The sequence below is a fragment of the Sarcophilus harrisii genome, chromosome 2, assembly GCF_902635505.1.
Source record: "Sarcophilus harrisii chromosome 2, mSarHar1.11, whole genome shotgun sequence".
Classification (NCBI taxonomy): Eukaryota; Metazoa; Chordata; class Mammalia; order Dasyuromorphia; family Dasyuridae; genus Sarcophilus; species Sarcophilus harrisii.
Window position 1 is genome coordinate 516437945 of NC_045427.1, and position 16664 is coordinate 516454608.

The 16664-nt window shown below is 36.8% G+C and overlaps 1 protein-coding gene across 2 annotated transcripts in view; it reads right to left on the reverse strand.

Annotated features, from left to right (window-relative positions):
* The window catches only part of CORO2B (coronin 2B), a 230773-nt gene that overhangs the window by 36770 nt on the left and 177339 nt on the right, over positions 1–16664 (reverse strand). For both annotated transcript variants that reach the window (XM_031955316.1, XM_023498304.2), the window contains exon 3: positions 7911–8027. In XM_031955316.1, the coding sequence (XP_031811176.1) occupies positions 7911–8027 (117 nt within the window). The remainder of the gene's footprint in view (positions 1–7910; positions 8028–16664) is intronic.

Genomic DNA, 16664 nt, shown 5'->3' on the forward strand with positions numbered 1-16664 from the left:
CCTATATGCAGATACTTTCAGTATCCTTCATTTGGTTCTAATGATAATAGTAACAACAACAATAATAATATTATTAATAATTAATATTATAATTATAATATAAAATTATAATTATAATATTATAATTAATATTTTTAATAATAATAATGATAGTGGCTAGTATTTATATAGTAGTTTAAAGCTTGCAAACTGTTTCACATAACCAAAAGAGAATCTTTTTCTGACTACCCACCCATCCCAAAACTCAGATCCAAACTCTGCAAGGTACTGTGGGAAAAGAACATAGGATCAAGAGTCAGATTCTAGCTCTGAGTTTGCCACTGACATCCCCTATTTCTTGGGGTTACTGGCTTAATCCCCTTGGCCCCAAGCTGTTAGATGAGGATAATGATACCAGCTGTAGCCATCATACAAGGTCACAACTTGGTCTGTGACTTCAGAAAAGTCACTTAATCTCCCTGGACCTCATTAGTAAAGTGGAGATAGCCACACCTTTCTTGCCCCCATCCCAAAGTGTTGTAACTTTCTATGTGACCTTGTGTAAATGATTCCTCCCTTTAGGTCTTACCCTGAAAAATAAAGAGATTCAAGATGATCAGAAGTTCTTAACCTCTTTTTGGTCTCCATTACAGTCCCTCTTTGGCAGCCTGGTGAATGCTATAGGCAGGCCCCTTTCGACAATGTTCTAGAATGCATGTAATAAAATATGCAGAATTCCAAAGGAAATGAATGAAATTAAAATAAAGAAGTAATATGTTTTCCTATTCAAGTTCTTAAACCCCACATTAAGGACTCTGGACTAGGGAATGCCTCAGTTCCCTTCCAGCTCAAAAATCCTGTGATTTAAAGAGCCCATATGTGAAGCAAAGGAAGCCTGGGGTTTTCCTTTGCAGACAATGAGAAAGCAGCCTACCCCCTAGTTCTCTGGGCGGCAGCTTTTCTTTGAGGGCTGGGCTCCCTTTCCTGCTGAAAGGGTGGGGAGGCGAAGATGCTAAACAGCCCAGTGAGCAGTGGGTTAGTGAAAAAAGGATGTCAGAGAAAGAAGCAGGGTGATGGGATGGAGAAGGGATAGTCTTCCTTCCCTTCTAGTCCTCTTCCTCCCCCCAGCACTCCAGGGACCTTTCTCTCTCTCTCTCTCTCTCTCTTTCTCCTTGAAATGTCAAAAAAAAAAAAAAAAAAAAAGCCCAAACCCCTCCAATCTCTGCAGCCAGCCTGGGTCCCAGAGTGCAGGGAGTTAGAACAGGCCAGCTTGGAAACAAGATAGTGCTATTCCCAGCTGCATTCTCTATCTGCAGCAGAAGCTATAAAAAGAACTCCACTTCAACAATAGGTGACATCACCCAGTTGCAGAGAGAACTGGATTCTGCCAGATGCCTGGGAGAGATTTACAGCCCCCACCCCTCCCACGGGATAGGAGTGCCTTGGGAATCAGCTCCTGCACATTTTTTCTGGACTCCAGAGGGATGGAGAATAGATTCTAGGAAGAACTTTTAACAGCCAGGGATGGAAGTGGCAGTGGGGTGGGGGAAGTGGGAGATCCTTCAGTACTGCAAAGCGGCTGTGACATGCTTTCCTGCTTCCTTTTAATGCCAAAGGAAAGAAGAACTAGCCCTTGTGATTAACCCGGTACCATCCCTCTCAGATTTCGAAACAAATGGCCAGGATTATACTCATCGAATCACAAGAGTACAAGATCCCTTGAAAGGAGCTCAGAGACTCTCTCATTAGAGATGAAGAAACTGAGGCCGAGTGACTCAATCTATTCAATTTAAATCTCCTACGTGCAGGGCACTGGGCCAATCTGAGGATACAAGGATGAAATCAAACACAGCCCCTGCCCTAGTAGAGGAGGAAAGGCAGGCAGGCAAATAAGTAACTACAATGCAGATTATACACTAAGTGAAAAGGAGAGGTCCACATAAAGCATTCTGGGATTTCAGAGATTACTTCCAGATTTAGGGGTGGAAAGGGGTTCAAAAAAGTCTCTAGGGGGAGGTGGCATTTGAATTGAGCTGAAGTACAGAAAGAATGGAATCATTCTTAAGGATCACATTAAACTTGGAAGTATGAGCAAGAGTATAAAGGAAGAGAAGGAAGCATAGAAAGAGGAGGATTTAGTGGCATCTGATGGGCCCATCAAAACCCATCAGACGTCACACCAATTTCTGAAAAATAATTGGCATTTATATAGAATATGTGATAGATCCCTGAAATTCTCAGGAAAATCTGGGTGAAAATCATACCTTAGCCACCTACTAGAAGACAATGGGCAAGTCACTAGACTTCAGTTCCTCCTCTGTCAAATCAAGAAATTATGTCAGATGGCCTGAAAGGGTGATCTCAATCTATGACTCTCTTTTGTGGGTACCTATGTTTACAATGGGCTTCACATAAATTACTTTTTAGAGCCTTATAACTACCCTGTGAGAAAGGTACTATTATTATTGTATTGGAAGGTATTATTGCTCATATTTTTAATGTAAAAATTTATATTTAATATATACATATTTTCAAATTACATCAAAAACAATTTTTAATTTTTGTTTTTTGAAATGTTGAGTTACAAATTCTCTTCCTTCTTCACCTCCCCTCTCAGTGAGAAAGAAGGAAAGAAATTAGATATAGAATATATATGTGTAGTCATTAAAACATGTTTCCATATTAGCCATGTTGCAAAAAAAAAAACCAGACACCTCCCCATACACACAAAAAATAAAAGTTAAAATAAGGTAAACTTTAAAAATGTATGCTTCAATCTGGATTCAGATTCCATTAGTTCTTTCTCTGAAGGTGGATAACATTTTTCATCATAAGTTCTTCAAAACTGTCTTGAATCATTATGTTTTTGAGAATAGTTAAGTCATTCACAGTTGACCATTGTATGATATCACTGTTTTTTGTTCTTTACTGAGGCAACTGGGGTTAAGTGACTTGCCCAGAGTCACACAGCTATGAAGTGTTAAGTGTCTGATGCCAGATTTGAATTAGGGTCCTCCTGACTTCAGGGCTGGCGCTCTATCCACTGCGCCACCTAGCTGATCCTGTACAATATCATTGTTACTGTGTACAAAAATTCTAGTTCTTCTCACTTCACTTTGCATCAGCTCATATAAGTTTTTCAGGCTTTTCTGAAATCAGCCTGCTCATCATTTCTTATAGCACAGTGGTATTCCATTACAATCCTATACCACAGCTTGTTCAGTCATTCCCCAATTGATGGACATCCCCTCAGTGTCCAATTCTTTGCCACTACAAAAAGAGTTTATTACTAGCATTTTAGAGATGAAGAATCTGAAGTTCAGGGCTTATGGGTCATTGTTTTTTGTTGTTGTTGTTGTTGTTGTTGATTGTTTGTTTGTTTTGTTTTGTTTTTTAAGCCAGTGGGAAAAACTGCATTTGGAGTTGTGGACTTGAATTTGAATTCTGGTTCTGTCGCTTCCTCTTGGGTGACTTCAGACAACTTAACCCCTTAGACATCTATTGTTCATGTATAAAATGAGAGGTTTAAATAGGTGATCTTAAATAGGTAGTTTGTAGCTCTAAGACATGTATGCTGATGATGGATTCATTCCTTCAAAATAAACTCGAAGAATGCTGGAGCTTAGAAAAGTTAGAAGTTTAGAAGGAAGCTTAGAATTCATTTCTTGAATGAGCTATTTCTCCCTACCCGAACCTAAGCTTTTTGGTGACAGGGTGTGGTATGCATTGAATACTAAATATGGAAGCAGAAAGCCTTGGGTTTGAATCTTGTCTCAGACACATGGAATAATTGGACTCTGACATCAGAAGTCCATTCTAGCTTTGAATAAATGATCTTGTGTGTGTGTGTTTGTATCCCAAGCACTTTGCATAGTGCATGACACATAGGAAGAATGTTTTTCATTCATTCTAATATATCCCCTCATTTTACAGATAAGGAAACCAAGGCCCAGAAATTTAAAATGCAAACAGCAGGAGGAATAAACAAAATAAAATCATAAACTCTTAGCAATGGCTTTTCAGAAAGAAGGGAAAGACTGGGAATACTAAAGCTTCCCTGTCTTCAGGGAATTGAATGCTCAAAGCTCCTTCTAGGTCAGCAGGGGCCTAGCAGCTGTGCACAGGAGCTTAATTCCTCCCTAGGTCACAGGATGTAATCGCCTTCTCTATGGATCACTGACTATACTGCCCCTCCACCCAACGCCCTCTTCTCTTGCCTGCCTCTCTTTGTTCCTTTGCTCAAGCTGGATATTTCCTTTGTTATGATACCTCCTCTTTTCCTCCCACTTATCCATTTCCTATAGCCATCTTTCAAGGCTCAGCTCATATCCCTTTTTTCTTCATGTAGCCTTCCTCCCTTGACTCCCTACTCTTTACTAGTCTCTTTCTTCTCTGGAATCCTATACAATTTTTTTTTAAAAATTGTACCACACAGTCTTACACAAAAGGCAGCAGGTATGCTCCCTCATATACTAGATGTTTGGTACAACTAGTTTTTTCTGAGTTTTTTCATCTGTAAAATGGGTATAATAGGATTTGTATTACTTATTTAACAGGGTTTTGGGAAGTTGAGTGCTTTGTAAAGAGCTACATAAATTAAGTTATGATCATGCTGTCTCATTCAGCAATAGCTTCCTGTATAAATTTTCCTTCCAACTAAATCTCATGTTCCTTTGGAGAGAGGTCCATATACTCCTCTGATACATATGAAGAAATTCCTATTTATCTATTTGACAGTGTTTTCTGTTCTGTTTCAAAGAGTTGACTTCAAAAGCCCAAATTTATAAAGTGGCATATCCCAAACTATGTTCCATGCAAACTTCATGTTCTATGAGAAAATTTCAATGCCAGCAATATTTTTTCCTTGAAAATATCTGGAAAGAAGAAAGAGATAGAGACAGGGAGAAAAAGAGAAAGATACAAAGAGAGACAGAAACAGAAAGAAAGAGACAGAATGATACTAGGAGTCAATAAGTTATGGAGGAATATGAGCTAAAGTTCATGGTATTTCTTAAAATTCTTTAATCAGGAGAGTTCTTGCTACTTTGCATAGAAAAAGGGGGATGTTTGGGTAAGATTAAAACAATTCATTTATCATAGTGTCTCTCAATCCCTTCTCTGTATGTGGAAGAAGAGCTCTGGGTAGATTTAACTCAGTCACCTTATATGATAAGACCTAAGGACTAAAACTAATTGTCTGATCATAAATTAGGGGACAGTTGAACTGAGAGAGTCAGGGGAAGTAAGTTAGTATTCATTTGATACATTTTAGATCAGAGAAGAATTTAAAAGAAGGGAATCAATTAACAAAAGAATTCTAAGATGAATTCAAAGGTCAGAACTGATTTCAGCCTCTATACCTCCTCATACATGCAGCATGACTAAGGAAAAGTCTAGGGGAAAAACTCATAGCTATTAACTGAAAAGAATAAAGAAACCTTTACAGACATTTGTCTCAGTTTAGCTGAGTCTAAGAGAAGCTGAAAAAAGCTTGATGTATTGACTGAGAATACCAAGTGCGAATAGCTACAGATTTATTTGCAGGGAAAAGGCTTACTAATCACAGCGCCACTAGCAGGGATATGCAGGACAGAGTTCTACTTCAGCTAAGTCTCACAGAGGAGTTTGAAATGATGGAATGAAAAAGCTATAAACTCTTTTCTTTAAGGGGAAGTCTACTAAAGGCAGCATCATTTCCCTCAAGTGGATGGTGGAGGTGGCTAAAAGAGCTGGTAAATGAATTGTAACCAAACAATTCTTTGTGGATATTGTTTCAGAGTATTAGGAGACTGGAAAGCTGACAAATAACTGACATGGAGAGAGAGAGAGGCTCTTTCCAGGGAGTCTGAGAGAGCAACACCTGTTGGCACTAGAGTTGTGAGAGAACATCACAATGACATCATCAGTTCTGGGTCACTTGCCCCTCCACATGTGTGTCCTGGTCTCATATTCATGTGCATTTCTTCATGTGTGGATGCCTACATGTTCCCTATGAGTAGTTATCCCCTACAAAACTCCTATAAAGATTAACTCTGTGCATGGATTCGTTGGAAAGTAACTTCACCGAAAGTGACACATTTCTATCATTTTATTTACACTGCTATTTAATAAATCACTTAAGTTACATTAAGTATACAAATATGGGTAATAAGCAAGATGATATTATGTGCTCAGAAAATTCATTGATCAAACTGAGGTTTTTAAAAGTATATATAGAAGAGATAAGGAAAGGGAAAACAAGTGAAGATGAATATAAAAGAGTAATATAAGAACATTTTCTGTTAGAATATGATGAGGCACTAAAGCTCCAAATAAGCTGAATCACATGAAGGATGTTAAAAAAAAAAAAAACTAAACTAAAAGTTTTTTTTTTTTAAACTATGCTGGGGGATTAAAAAAAGAGAGAAAGAGCTTCTGCTGAAGGTGGATGGTATGATCATAATGAAAAGTGGAAAGAAGACAGAATTATTCATCTCTTATTTTGCTTCTATTTTCTGTGCCAGAGAGAATGAACTCTGGTTTGCACAGACTAAGAATTTGTCCAGTTCTAAATTGAAACTCAAGAGAAATACAGAGGCAAAATTGAATAACATTTTGTCCCATGTTGGAGAATATCCTTGTTTTGGTATAGGCTAAAGCAAATGGCTTCAGAATTCTGTTCCAGTTCTGAAATTCTATGATACTATTATAGCTTTAGCCCATATAGGGAGAGAACACTTAGCTGTCCTTGATAAATTACCAAGTCATTAGGCCGAGATGAACTATATCCTAAGTTATTAATCTGGGACATGTGATAACTAAGCAACTAGGGAGAAGGTCTAAAATACTGGAAATCAGCAAATATATCAATTAAAGAACCAAAACAAAAACAAAAAAATGAAATTAGAAAGTAGAGCCTGAAAACTACAGAACAGTGAATCTATAGTTAGGTTGCTATGGTAAGATCCTAGAATATACCATTAAAATATTATAATGAAGTATTACATTGTAAAGGATAGGTTAGATCTGCAGAGCTCCTAACATTTCCAAGGATTAAAATTAAATAACCTTCACAGTCAAAACAACCTTAATCTTATCTTGCTTTAGTCTCTTCTCAGACTTGGAGGGAACTTGAGAGGTTAACTTCATAATAAATTCAGATTAAGCATTTATTTCAAAGTTGCTAAATTATGAAACTCACTCCAATCATATTCCTAACATCATGTCATTTTACAAAAAGCAAAATAGTCTAACCTCTCCATTTTATACCTGAGAAAACTGCGGCCTGTATAAGTTAAGTGATTTACTTAAAAGTTTAATAGGTAATAAATAGTGGGACTGAGAATCAAATTCAGGTCATTTCCCTCTGAATTTCTTTTTTCCATGGTACTCTACTGCCTCCCTTCCAGCATATAGGTCTCCAAGTTAGCTACTGAATCATTTTGATTCATTACTGTTTTTGTGTTTAGATTTTTTTTTTGCATATGCCTTCCTTTGTGCCTTGCAAATCATTCATTCATTCATTCATTCTTGTTCTAAGCCTCTCAGGTGAGGGAAGAAGAGCCTTTTAGATAGTTCACAATTACTTATCCAGGGCCAACTGGCCTTGGTCTTAGTATAGGATTAATTCTTGAGATGATGTTAAAAGAATAACGATAATGGTTCACGTTTATTTAGTGACTTAAGGTTTATAAAGCACTTTCATCACAATCCATTTCCATTTTAAAAGATGAGGAAACTGAAGCTTAGGAGATTTAGTCATTTATTTTTCATCACATATCTTTCTTTCCTTCCTTCCTTCCTTCCTTCCTTCCTTCCTTCCTTCCTTCCTTCCTTCCTTCCTTCCTTCTTTCCTTCCTTCCTTCCTTCCTTCCTTCTTTCTTCTTTCCTTCCTTCCTTCTGAGTATACATCTTCCATTGGGAAAAGTCATTTTATCTTACTTCCTACTTACTGATGTGTCCTCTGAGCAGGATGCAATGATGTTGTCAATGAAGGGGTTCCATTTGATGTCAAGCACGTTGCCCTGGTGACCACAAACTTTGGGATAGTTGGGCTCAATTCGACCTGTCTGAAGGAAAGAATGGAAGAAGTAGCATTAGTTCTAAAGTCATCAGGGAATATATACCCTTAATGTTAGTTTCTGCACAAAACTGACTATCATTTTCTCCAACTAAACTGTTGGTTCTTTGAAGGATTATGTCTTATAACTTTTTTTGCATCTTTCTAAGTGCCTAGCATAGGACCATAAACCTATTAGCATGTTATTATTTTAATAAAAATTATTAATAACAGCATATAATAATTACATGTAATGCTTGGCACTTAACAAATGCTTATTGACTATGGGATACTTTATTGTTACAAAGTAACACTAATATCTAACATCTCATTTGGACCATGTCTTACACTTTTTTGGTGTATTCTATTAATAATAAATCATTTATCTTAGTAATAATTATAATTTTAAATTAATAATGGCACATTATAATAGCTTAGCACAGTGCTTGGCATGTAATAGGCATTTAATAAATCTTTACTATTTATACTGCACTGTATGGTGACAAAGTGGCACTATTATCTCACTTTCAGCAACCTGTGGTATAGATTATATTCATATTATCTCCATTTTATGGATGAAAAAACTGAGTCTCAGAAATCTGAAGTAGCTTACCTAAAGTCATACCACTGAGTGACATGACTCAGGCCTTCTGAATCCAATTTCAGTTTTCTTTCCATCATGATATTTGCCTTTCTAGGTCAGTAGACATTCAAATACTTTTCAATTTCCTATTTCAGTGTTTCTCAAATTGTGTTTCCCAGCATCATGATGTCCCACATGATATAAGGATTTCATGTGACAATTTTGATTATAGCAGTGTTTCTCGACCCTTAAATATGAACATATATCATCTGTGTAAAGAGTATGACTATGCACCCATATGGGCAGTGTATTTTATAGGCATAGATATCTAAGATGGCACCCAAGCCCTATTTTTCTCTCTCTGAGTTGACATGCACCCTATTTGCCCTCACACTCTTAGGGGGCTTTGCTTAGAGTTGGGGTATGTGGGGTAAATCATGATCATCAAGCTAATTCTCTCTCAGGTTTCTAGGGGCAACCCTGGTATATGTAAAGATATACTCATAATACTTGCTACTTCCAGGCTCCTGAACTAATAACAGTGTGTTTTCCATTTACACAAAATCAGTCTCCATGACATCAATGACTCTTTAAACATGAAACATTTGCTTAATGATAAGACAAAACCAAGTCTTAATAGAAGACTAAAGTGAAAATAATTACATCATCTGCTCAATAGAATAAAAAAGGCAAAAGAAATCAAAACATATTTTATCACAAATCTGGGTCACATTCTCCTACCAGTATATTAAATGTCCATGGAAATATGTGGGCACACATAGCAGTCAGTAAGGAAGGAAAATAATCAGAGACACCCATATGTATGGAACAACTCACAACTCTCCCAGGTCTCATTAGAATACAGTTAACAATATATCACCAACAGGGCAAAACTACATTTCTGTTACCTGTTCCCCTTCTGGTTCTCATAGCCCTATTGCTAAAAAAACAAAACAAAACAAAACAAAACAAAACAAAACAAAACTGTTTCTTTGATATTCAGGGGACAATGAAACTCTTTTAGTATATAGCCACTGTTTCCAGAGTGCTGAGAAAGTGTTACTCTTTTTCAATCACAAATAATTCCATAAAGTGGGAGAATTGCCAAACTCTGGTCTGATCTATGAGAAATTTCTCCTCCTCGAACTGAAACCATTCTCTGTCCATTCCTTGGAACAACAGTCTATCTTTCCCCTATTTTTTTTTCCCTGAGGCAATTGGGGTTAAATGACTTGCCCAGGGTCACACAGGTAGGAAGTGATAAGTGTCTGAGGTCACATTTGAACTCAGGTCCTCCTGACTTCAGGGCTGGTACTCTACCCCTGCGCCACCTAGCAGCCACCACTTATCTTTTTTCTAAAGTTGATTTTTTTTTCAGTTTTCCTTATTTCAATGCTCTTTTTCTGCCTCTTTCAGAAATCAAATGTTCATATAAGAAAAGGGTAATATCTTGCATGTGCATTAAATGCAAATCCTTTGTGGCAATTTTCCATAATTGTGTATGTGTGTGTGTACAGATGCATACATATCTTGATCTCTCCAAATATATATACACACACATACAAATATATACACATAGAGATAAACACACACATATAGGGAAAGAAAGATTGACAGACAGACAGAGAGAAAGAGGCAAGACAGAGAGGGGAGCAGGCTTAAATTTTTTTTTAAATTTTGCTCTGAAATTTGCTCAGGTTCATTCTTTATCCAGAGCTATTCCATATCAGGGTCATCTCTGACTAGCATCCCATCATAATATCCAAAAGTGTTCTGTGGCCCAAATAGTTTGAGAAATTCTTTTGTATCAAAACTGTGCCAGAATCCATCTTACTATCCCAAATACAATTTGAAGGACAGAGTGGAAGAGGCTCTAGTTCTGACTGGCTGTCCCTCATGGACAATTCTTTGAAGCCTGTTACCATAGTTCACCTCAATCAATCTCTTCCCTGTGGCCTTCTTTAAGGCAAATTGAGAGGTATTTAATTTTATGTTTCATTTTTTAAAAAGACTACTTTCATTAGAGAGATTATGCTTAGCTATCATCAGTCACATCTGAGGGGTATTGGTTCTATCAAGAAGGTGATAAGAATTTAAATAAGAATCCATCAAATAAATTTAAAATAGGTACAGGTAAGATAGAAAGGAGAGCAGTTTTCTTAATTTGAAAAGAAATTCTGAAACATAAAGCAAATAGGTGGGTCTCACTTTATGCAAAGGATATTTCTGAAAATGTTTTAAAATTACATTTTGGTCAATTGAATCACATTTTAAATATGCTAGGAAATCAATTCACTTAAGGAACTGGAGACAAATTCTATGGACCCTTTTATAAAGTGAATGTTCCCCCTGCCCCTCTCTCCCTCAATTAAGTTCAAATTTTCAACACAAGATATGGAAAAAAAAACACTACAAGGTTTTTTTCCTTTTAAAATAGTTGAAACATATTGTTTTTTAAATTATTTTCATTTCCAAATATGTTCCTCCCCTATCCCCTCTCCATTGAGCCATCTAGTTAGTCTAAGTCCTTTATTTTATAAAGGAAGAATTTAAGGTCCTTAGGTCATCTCAGAGAGATTAAATAACTCACTCAAAATCACACAGTAGTAAATGTCAAACCTGAGATATGAAGCACTGTTATAATGTGTACTCCTTGAGAGTACAGATTGTTTCATTATGACAAAGGAAGAGAAAAATATTAGGTTAGATGAAACTGAGTAATACATCTACTGAGTTTGGCAGCATATGCAATATTATACCTTCACAGTCCCCACCTCTGCAAAGAAGGAAGTTACATGTTCTTCTATTCCAGGACCAAGTTTCTTGCTCATTATAATCACATAGTATACAGTTTCACAACTTTCTTTTTGATCCTTTCATTTAAAAAATATGATTGATTTTAACGTATATATCATTTGTTTTACTCAAATGATTGTTGCTCTTTGTAGTCACTTTAGGAAGTTATCTCACTCTCTTAGCCCAATAATGTCTATAGAGAAAATAACAACCACAACATAATAATAATAATCTAGAACTCCCCTTGGAAATGGCCTATATTACTCAAGAAGAATTCTTTTGAGTAGATCCTTTATGGTGATGGATCTTTGCCTTTTAATGGTGTTTATGATTTTTAAAAAATAGTTCCATCACTAGGAACCCAGTCTTGAATAACTCCGGCAATCATGTTAGGAAAAACAGTATCTGGTTCTTGATGGAAAGAATTTCTACTTGGATTCAAAAAGGCTTAGGCTTAAATTCTGACTAGTCATTTATTACTTTGTGGCCTTGGGAAAGTGTCTTATCTAAGTCTTAGTTTCTTTATCTGTGAAATGAAAAGGGTTGGGCTCAGAAACTCTAAATCTATGATCTAAATCTTATTTACACTGGACTAGTATTAAAGCTCAAGAAAATAATAGTATTGCTGTAATATATATATTACATATAGAACAAATATATATATGTATATACATATATATACATATATATAAAATATATATATGTATATATATATATATATATATATATACATATATATAAAGTTCCATTTTGGGATGGGAGTATCATTTAATGCTTGTGGATGCTGGGGGCCCTGAAGATATAGCCCAAAGACATCAAACAAGAATGTATTCTGCAGTACTTTCAGAATCAGATAACATATAATTGAAAAATATTTTTAAAAAATAGTACTATAATATAACCTAGAAAATGTTAATATGAGGTTTTCTAAGTCAATGTATGGCCCCAGGGATCCTTATGTATAGTTTAATAGCCTCTTTTCTATTTCAGTTTGACACCTCTGATCTAAAAAAATCCTCCCTGTACTATTTGAAGAAACACTCACTTATGCATTCAAGAACCACTATTTTCACTAAACAGTTAATTGTATTCCCTTTTATTTATATCCTAAGGGGCAGTCCCCATGGCATAAATGGTAGTGATAGTGAAAGAAAGAAAATGATACTTTGGTGAAACATCTAAAACTGGAAAGCCTTTGAACAAATGTGATTTGAATCCATCCTGGGCTCAAAGTATCACACAGTCATTGAGGGCATTAATTCCAAATCCCACCCATTTTACAGATGGAGAAATTGAGTCCCAGAGTAATGCAAATTGCCTAAAATCAGATAGATAGTGACAGATCTAAGATTTGAAACTCTTTGAAAGTAGGGATAATTTCATTCTTTGTACTTATACACCCCGCCCCCCCCAGTGCCTTTTTTCTTATCAGATGGATTGGTTGGTCCAAATTCAATATTCTTTTCACTGTACAATGAGAGGGAGAATGCCTTCTGTGCCCAATGACCTAGAAAGGGAGGGTTCTGGTTTGCAGTAATATTCTGCAGAACATGCAGTCAGCAAAAGAAGATTTTTAGAGATTTTATAAAGGTCTTCATGGGGACAGCTAGTGCAAAGAGCCCTGGGCTTAAAGTCAAGAAGACTCATCTTCCTGAGTTCAAATCTGGCCTCAGACATTTACTAGCTGTGTGACTTGAGCAAGCCATTTAACCCTGTTTGCCTCAGTTTCCTTACCTATAAAATGAGCTGCAGAAAGAAATGGCAAGCCATTCCATTATCTTTGCCAAGAAAGCCCCAAATGCGGTCACCAAGAGTTAGAAATGATCAAAACAAATCAACAATAACATAAAGATTGATACAAACAAGCAATGAAAAACCTTCTGGTAATTCAGCACATTCCCTTATACAAAATTCCTCTGAATCTGGTTACTGTGATTTCATAATAATTTTCCCTAAGGAAAATACTCCTGCCTTCATAATAGACAAAGTCAGTAAAAGACAGAGAAAAAGTCATGGCATTTTATGCTGTGAACTTTTATCCTCAATTAAGTTATATCCCCAACATCTCCAGCAAAAATAATCTTTATAAGCAATTAGAAAATAAATTGTAATTAATTCCTTTTGCATCATGACTTTGCCTATTAAGGTTTTGATATATTGTGGGTTGGCAAAAAAATTAAATGGGAATTTGGGGGGAGTTTTGTAAAAGCCACTGACAATATGCAAAGGCCAGCAGACAACATTAAAAAAGTTTTAAAAAACTCGGAAATGTATAAAATATATGTATAGTATTATATAACAGTAATATATTTTATCTTTTAAAACCTTAATAATTCAACTTTCTTCTCTGGCACAAAGGGAGAGACAAAAATTTTACTCAGATTTTTCAGATTGCTGGAATGTCATGTTCCTAACCTCAAGATGTGGAAGGGATAACTGTATAGCCCTTCACTAGGCCAAAGGATATGCCATGACCCACTACTGAGATAAATAAGTGTGAGAAGAACTGAATTAAATGACATCATGGTGCAATGAACAGGGAAACAGGACTGGAGTTAAGAAATATTAAGTTCAAATCTCTGATACTTATTAGCTTTAGGTTTCCTGGGCAAGTCATTTACTTTATTAGAGCCTCAGTTACCTCATATGCAAAACAACAGGGTTGGACTAGATGGTCTCTATCTAGTTCTAAATCTCTGATCATTAAGATCCTCACTGTAATGACTCAAACAAGCCCTCACTGCTTAGAGATTAAAACATCTCATTGCAAAAATTAAGACGTATCAAAGTGTTTCCTGGGTATAGTAAGGGGAGGAAGGGGAAATAACTAACTTGAAAATTTACTAGGGTTTGAAGATCCTAAAGTGAAGCACTACTTCCTCCTCTCTCTTTTCAGCTTTCTTTATAAAATACCCTTTATTTCTATTTTCTATCTAGTAGCATAAACCATCAATCTCCTGTTCCTCTGTAACTGCTACCCCAGGCCCTCATGTCTAATGGCTCCAGCACACTGGGCAAAGATCTTTGGTGGGATCTCTGACTGCCAGGTAGGCTTGTACTGAGAAAGTAAGAGGAAGGAAAATGGAGGCCCCTGTAGTAGATGGTCTTCTCAAAGATGTTAGCCACAAAAGTCAACAGAGCTATAGAGTGATAGTGGGGATGGAATGATTAAATGAGGATTTTTTTTAGGATGGGGGAGATATGGCTATGTTTATAGGCAAGAGAGAAGAAATCAATAGACAGAGGAAGGCTGAAAATAAATTAAAGAATAGGGCTGATGGAGGAGGTAATCTTTTTGGAGGAGATGGGATGGAAGGGGATTGTTTGTGCAAATAGAGGGGTGTACCTTGGTAAGGAATAGGGCCATCTCTTCATGTGAGACAGGAGTAAAGGAGGAGATAGTGGCAGAAGGCAACTTTGTGGTATGATGTGAGGAAGAGAGGAGAAGAGGGAGTTCATGGTGGATGGCGTTGGTGTTCACACCAAGGTCATGAACCTGGGTGACTATAAGAACAATGATCTCTTTGACAAGGAAATTTGTAAGAAGGGTGGGTTTAGGAAGAAAGATGAGTAAGTACTCTTTTAGACATGTAAAATTGAGATGTCCTAGGATAGCTATTTTGAAATGTCTAATAATTAGTAAGTTGTGTGATACTGAGACTGGAGCTCAGGAGAGAAACTAGGAATGAATATATGATCTGGAAGGTTTCCTTATAGAGATGATATTTGAACCCATGGGAACTAAAGAGATCATCTGATGTATGTAGAAAAGGGAAGAGAGTCCAGGAGATAATCAAGTTATACATTAGTTTTAATTTAAAAAATTCAGTTCTTTTTGTGAACATATCAATGAATTCCTCATTCGTATATAACCTGAAACTTCTCTTCTTCAGTTATTTTCACTAAGTCTCTTATCTTTGTTTTTCCCCAGTTAGATTTTGTTTATTTTTTTCAGTTAGAATCCTAGATTCAGGGGAGTAGTAAGAGGCTGTGTATCCTTTGGTGTTAGTAGTATGGGAAAATGGATTTCTTTCTCTCTCCTCCCCCACCTCAACCACCATCTATTTCTCAGCTCTATTTAGAAGAGATGAAATATACTCCAAGACTATGAAGGGAGGAAGCAAAATGGGTCAGAGAGGCATTCTCAGTGTTTCATAGTGGATTCCGGTATAGCCTTTTTCCAGCACTAAGTTCAGCCTGTCCATATGGTAGCGACCCAGAAGGTAGTAATATTGAAGGATGAGGAGGAACACTTTGGTGCAGCTTCAAGCCCAGCTACAGAATTCTCCTCTCCAAGAGACCTTTGAGAAGAGAACTTTTCACAGATATGGCTACATTCTTGTTGCCTTTCAATTGAGTATGGTGTTGAGGGGGACAGGAAGGAGTCTAATAAACAAGGGGGAGGAAAAGGGGTTGCCTCCTCAATTTCTGGATAAGATTTTGAGAGCAGCTTCAGGAAACACATTGCTGCAAGAAATACCAGAGGAAGGTGGGATTTCCTTCCCAAACCTTTTTCTCTTAGGGGAGGAGATAAGCTAAATATGTTCATCAACCTGCCCTACCCATGGATTTGGGATGTTAACTGTTAGGGAAACCTCCTAAGTACTGCATTTTTTCAGGTGGGGAAGTATGTTGTTTCTGTACCAGAATGGTCCAAGAATGGGAAGTGACAAATCATCACCCTTACTGTAATTAGTCTGGCATATTCATAAGCCAGATGGATGAAGACTAACTGGGAGGACATGTGAGAGGTAGCTAGGGTAGAAACCACTCAACAAAACTTGACCAGGATGAAGGGCCTAGAGATCATTGATGCCACAGGAAGGCGATTGTGAAGGAAATAAAGAAGATTTAGGGGTTATTGGAAGAAAAAAGTGAAAAGAAGCTTTAGGGAGAACCTGATTCAGAAGTATTTTGACAAAAAAGGATTAGACTTGGTCTGCTTGGTCAAATAGGGAAATACTAGAAGAAATGGGTGAAAGAAGGCCAGATTTAGGCTTGCTGTAAGGAAAAACTTCTGAAAATTAGAACTGTTCAAAATTAGATGTGCTTGCCTCAGGAAGTAATGATGCCCTGCTCCCCCACCCGCTACATGCTTTTAAACAAAGGTTAGCCAACCACTTTGGAATGTTGTCAAAGGATTCCTTTATAGTGATTGGCTGAGCTCCATGGCTGATGAAGTTCTCCTAACTCTGAGATTCTGTGATGGTCAGAGGAGCCTTAGGGTCTTCTGGAGCCAGCTTGAACCAGCTGGCTAACTGTTTAATA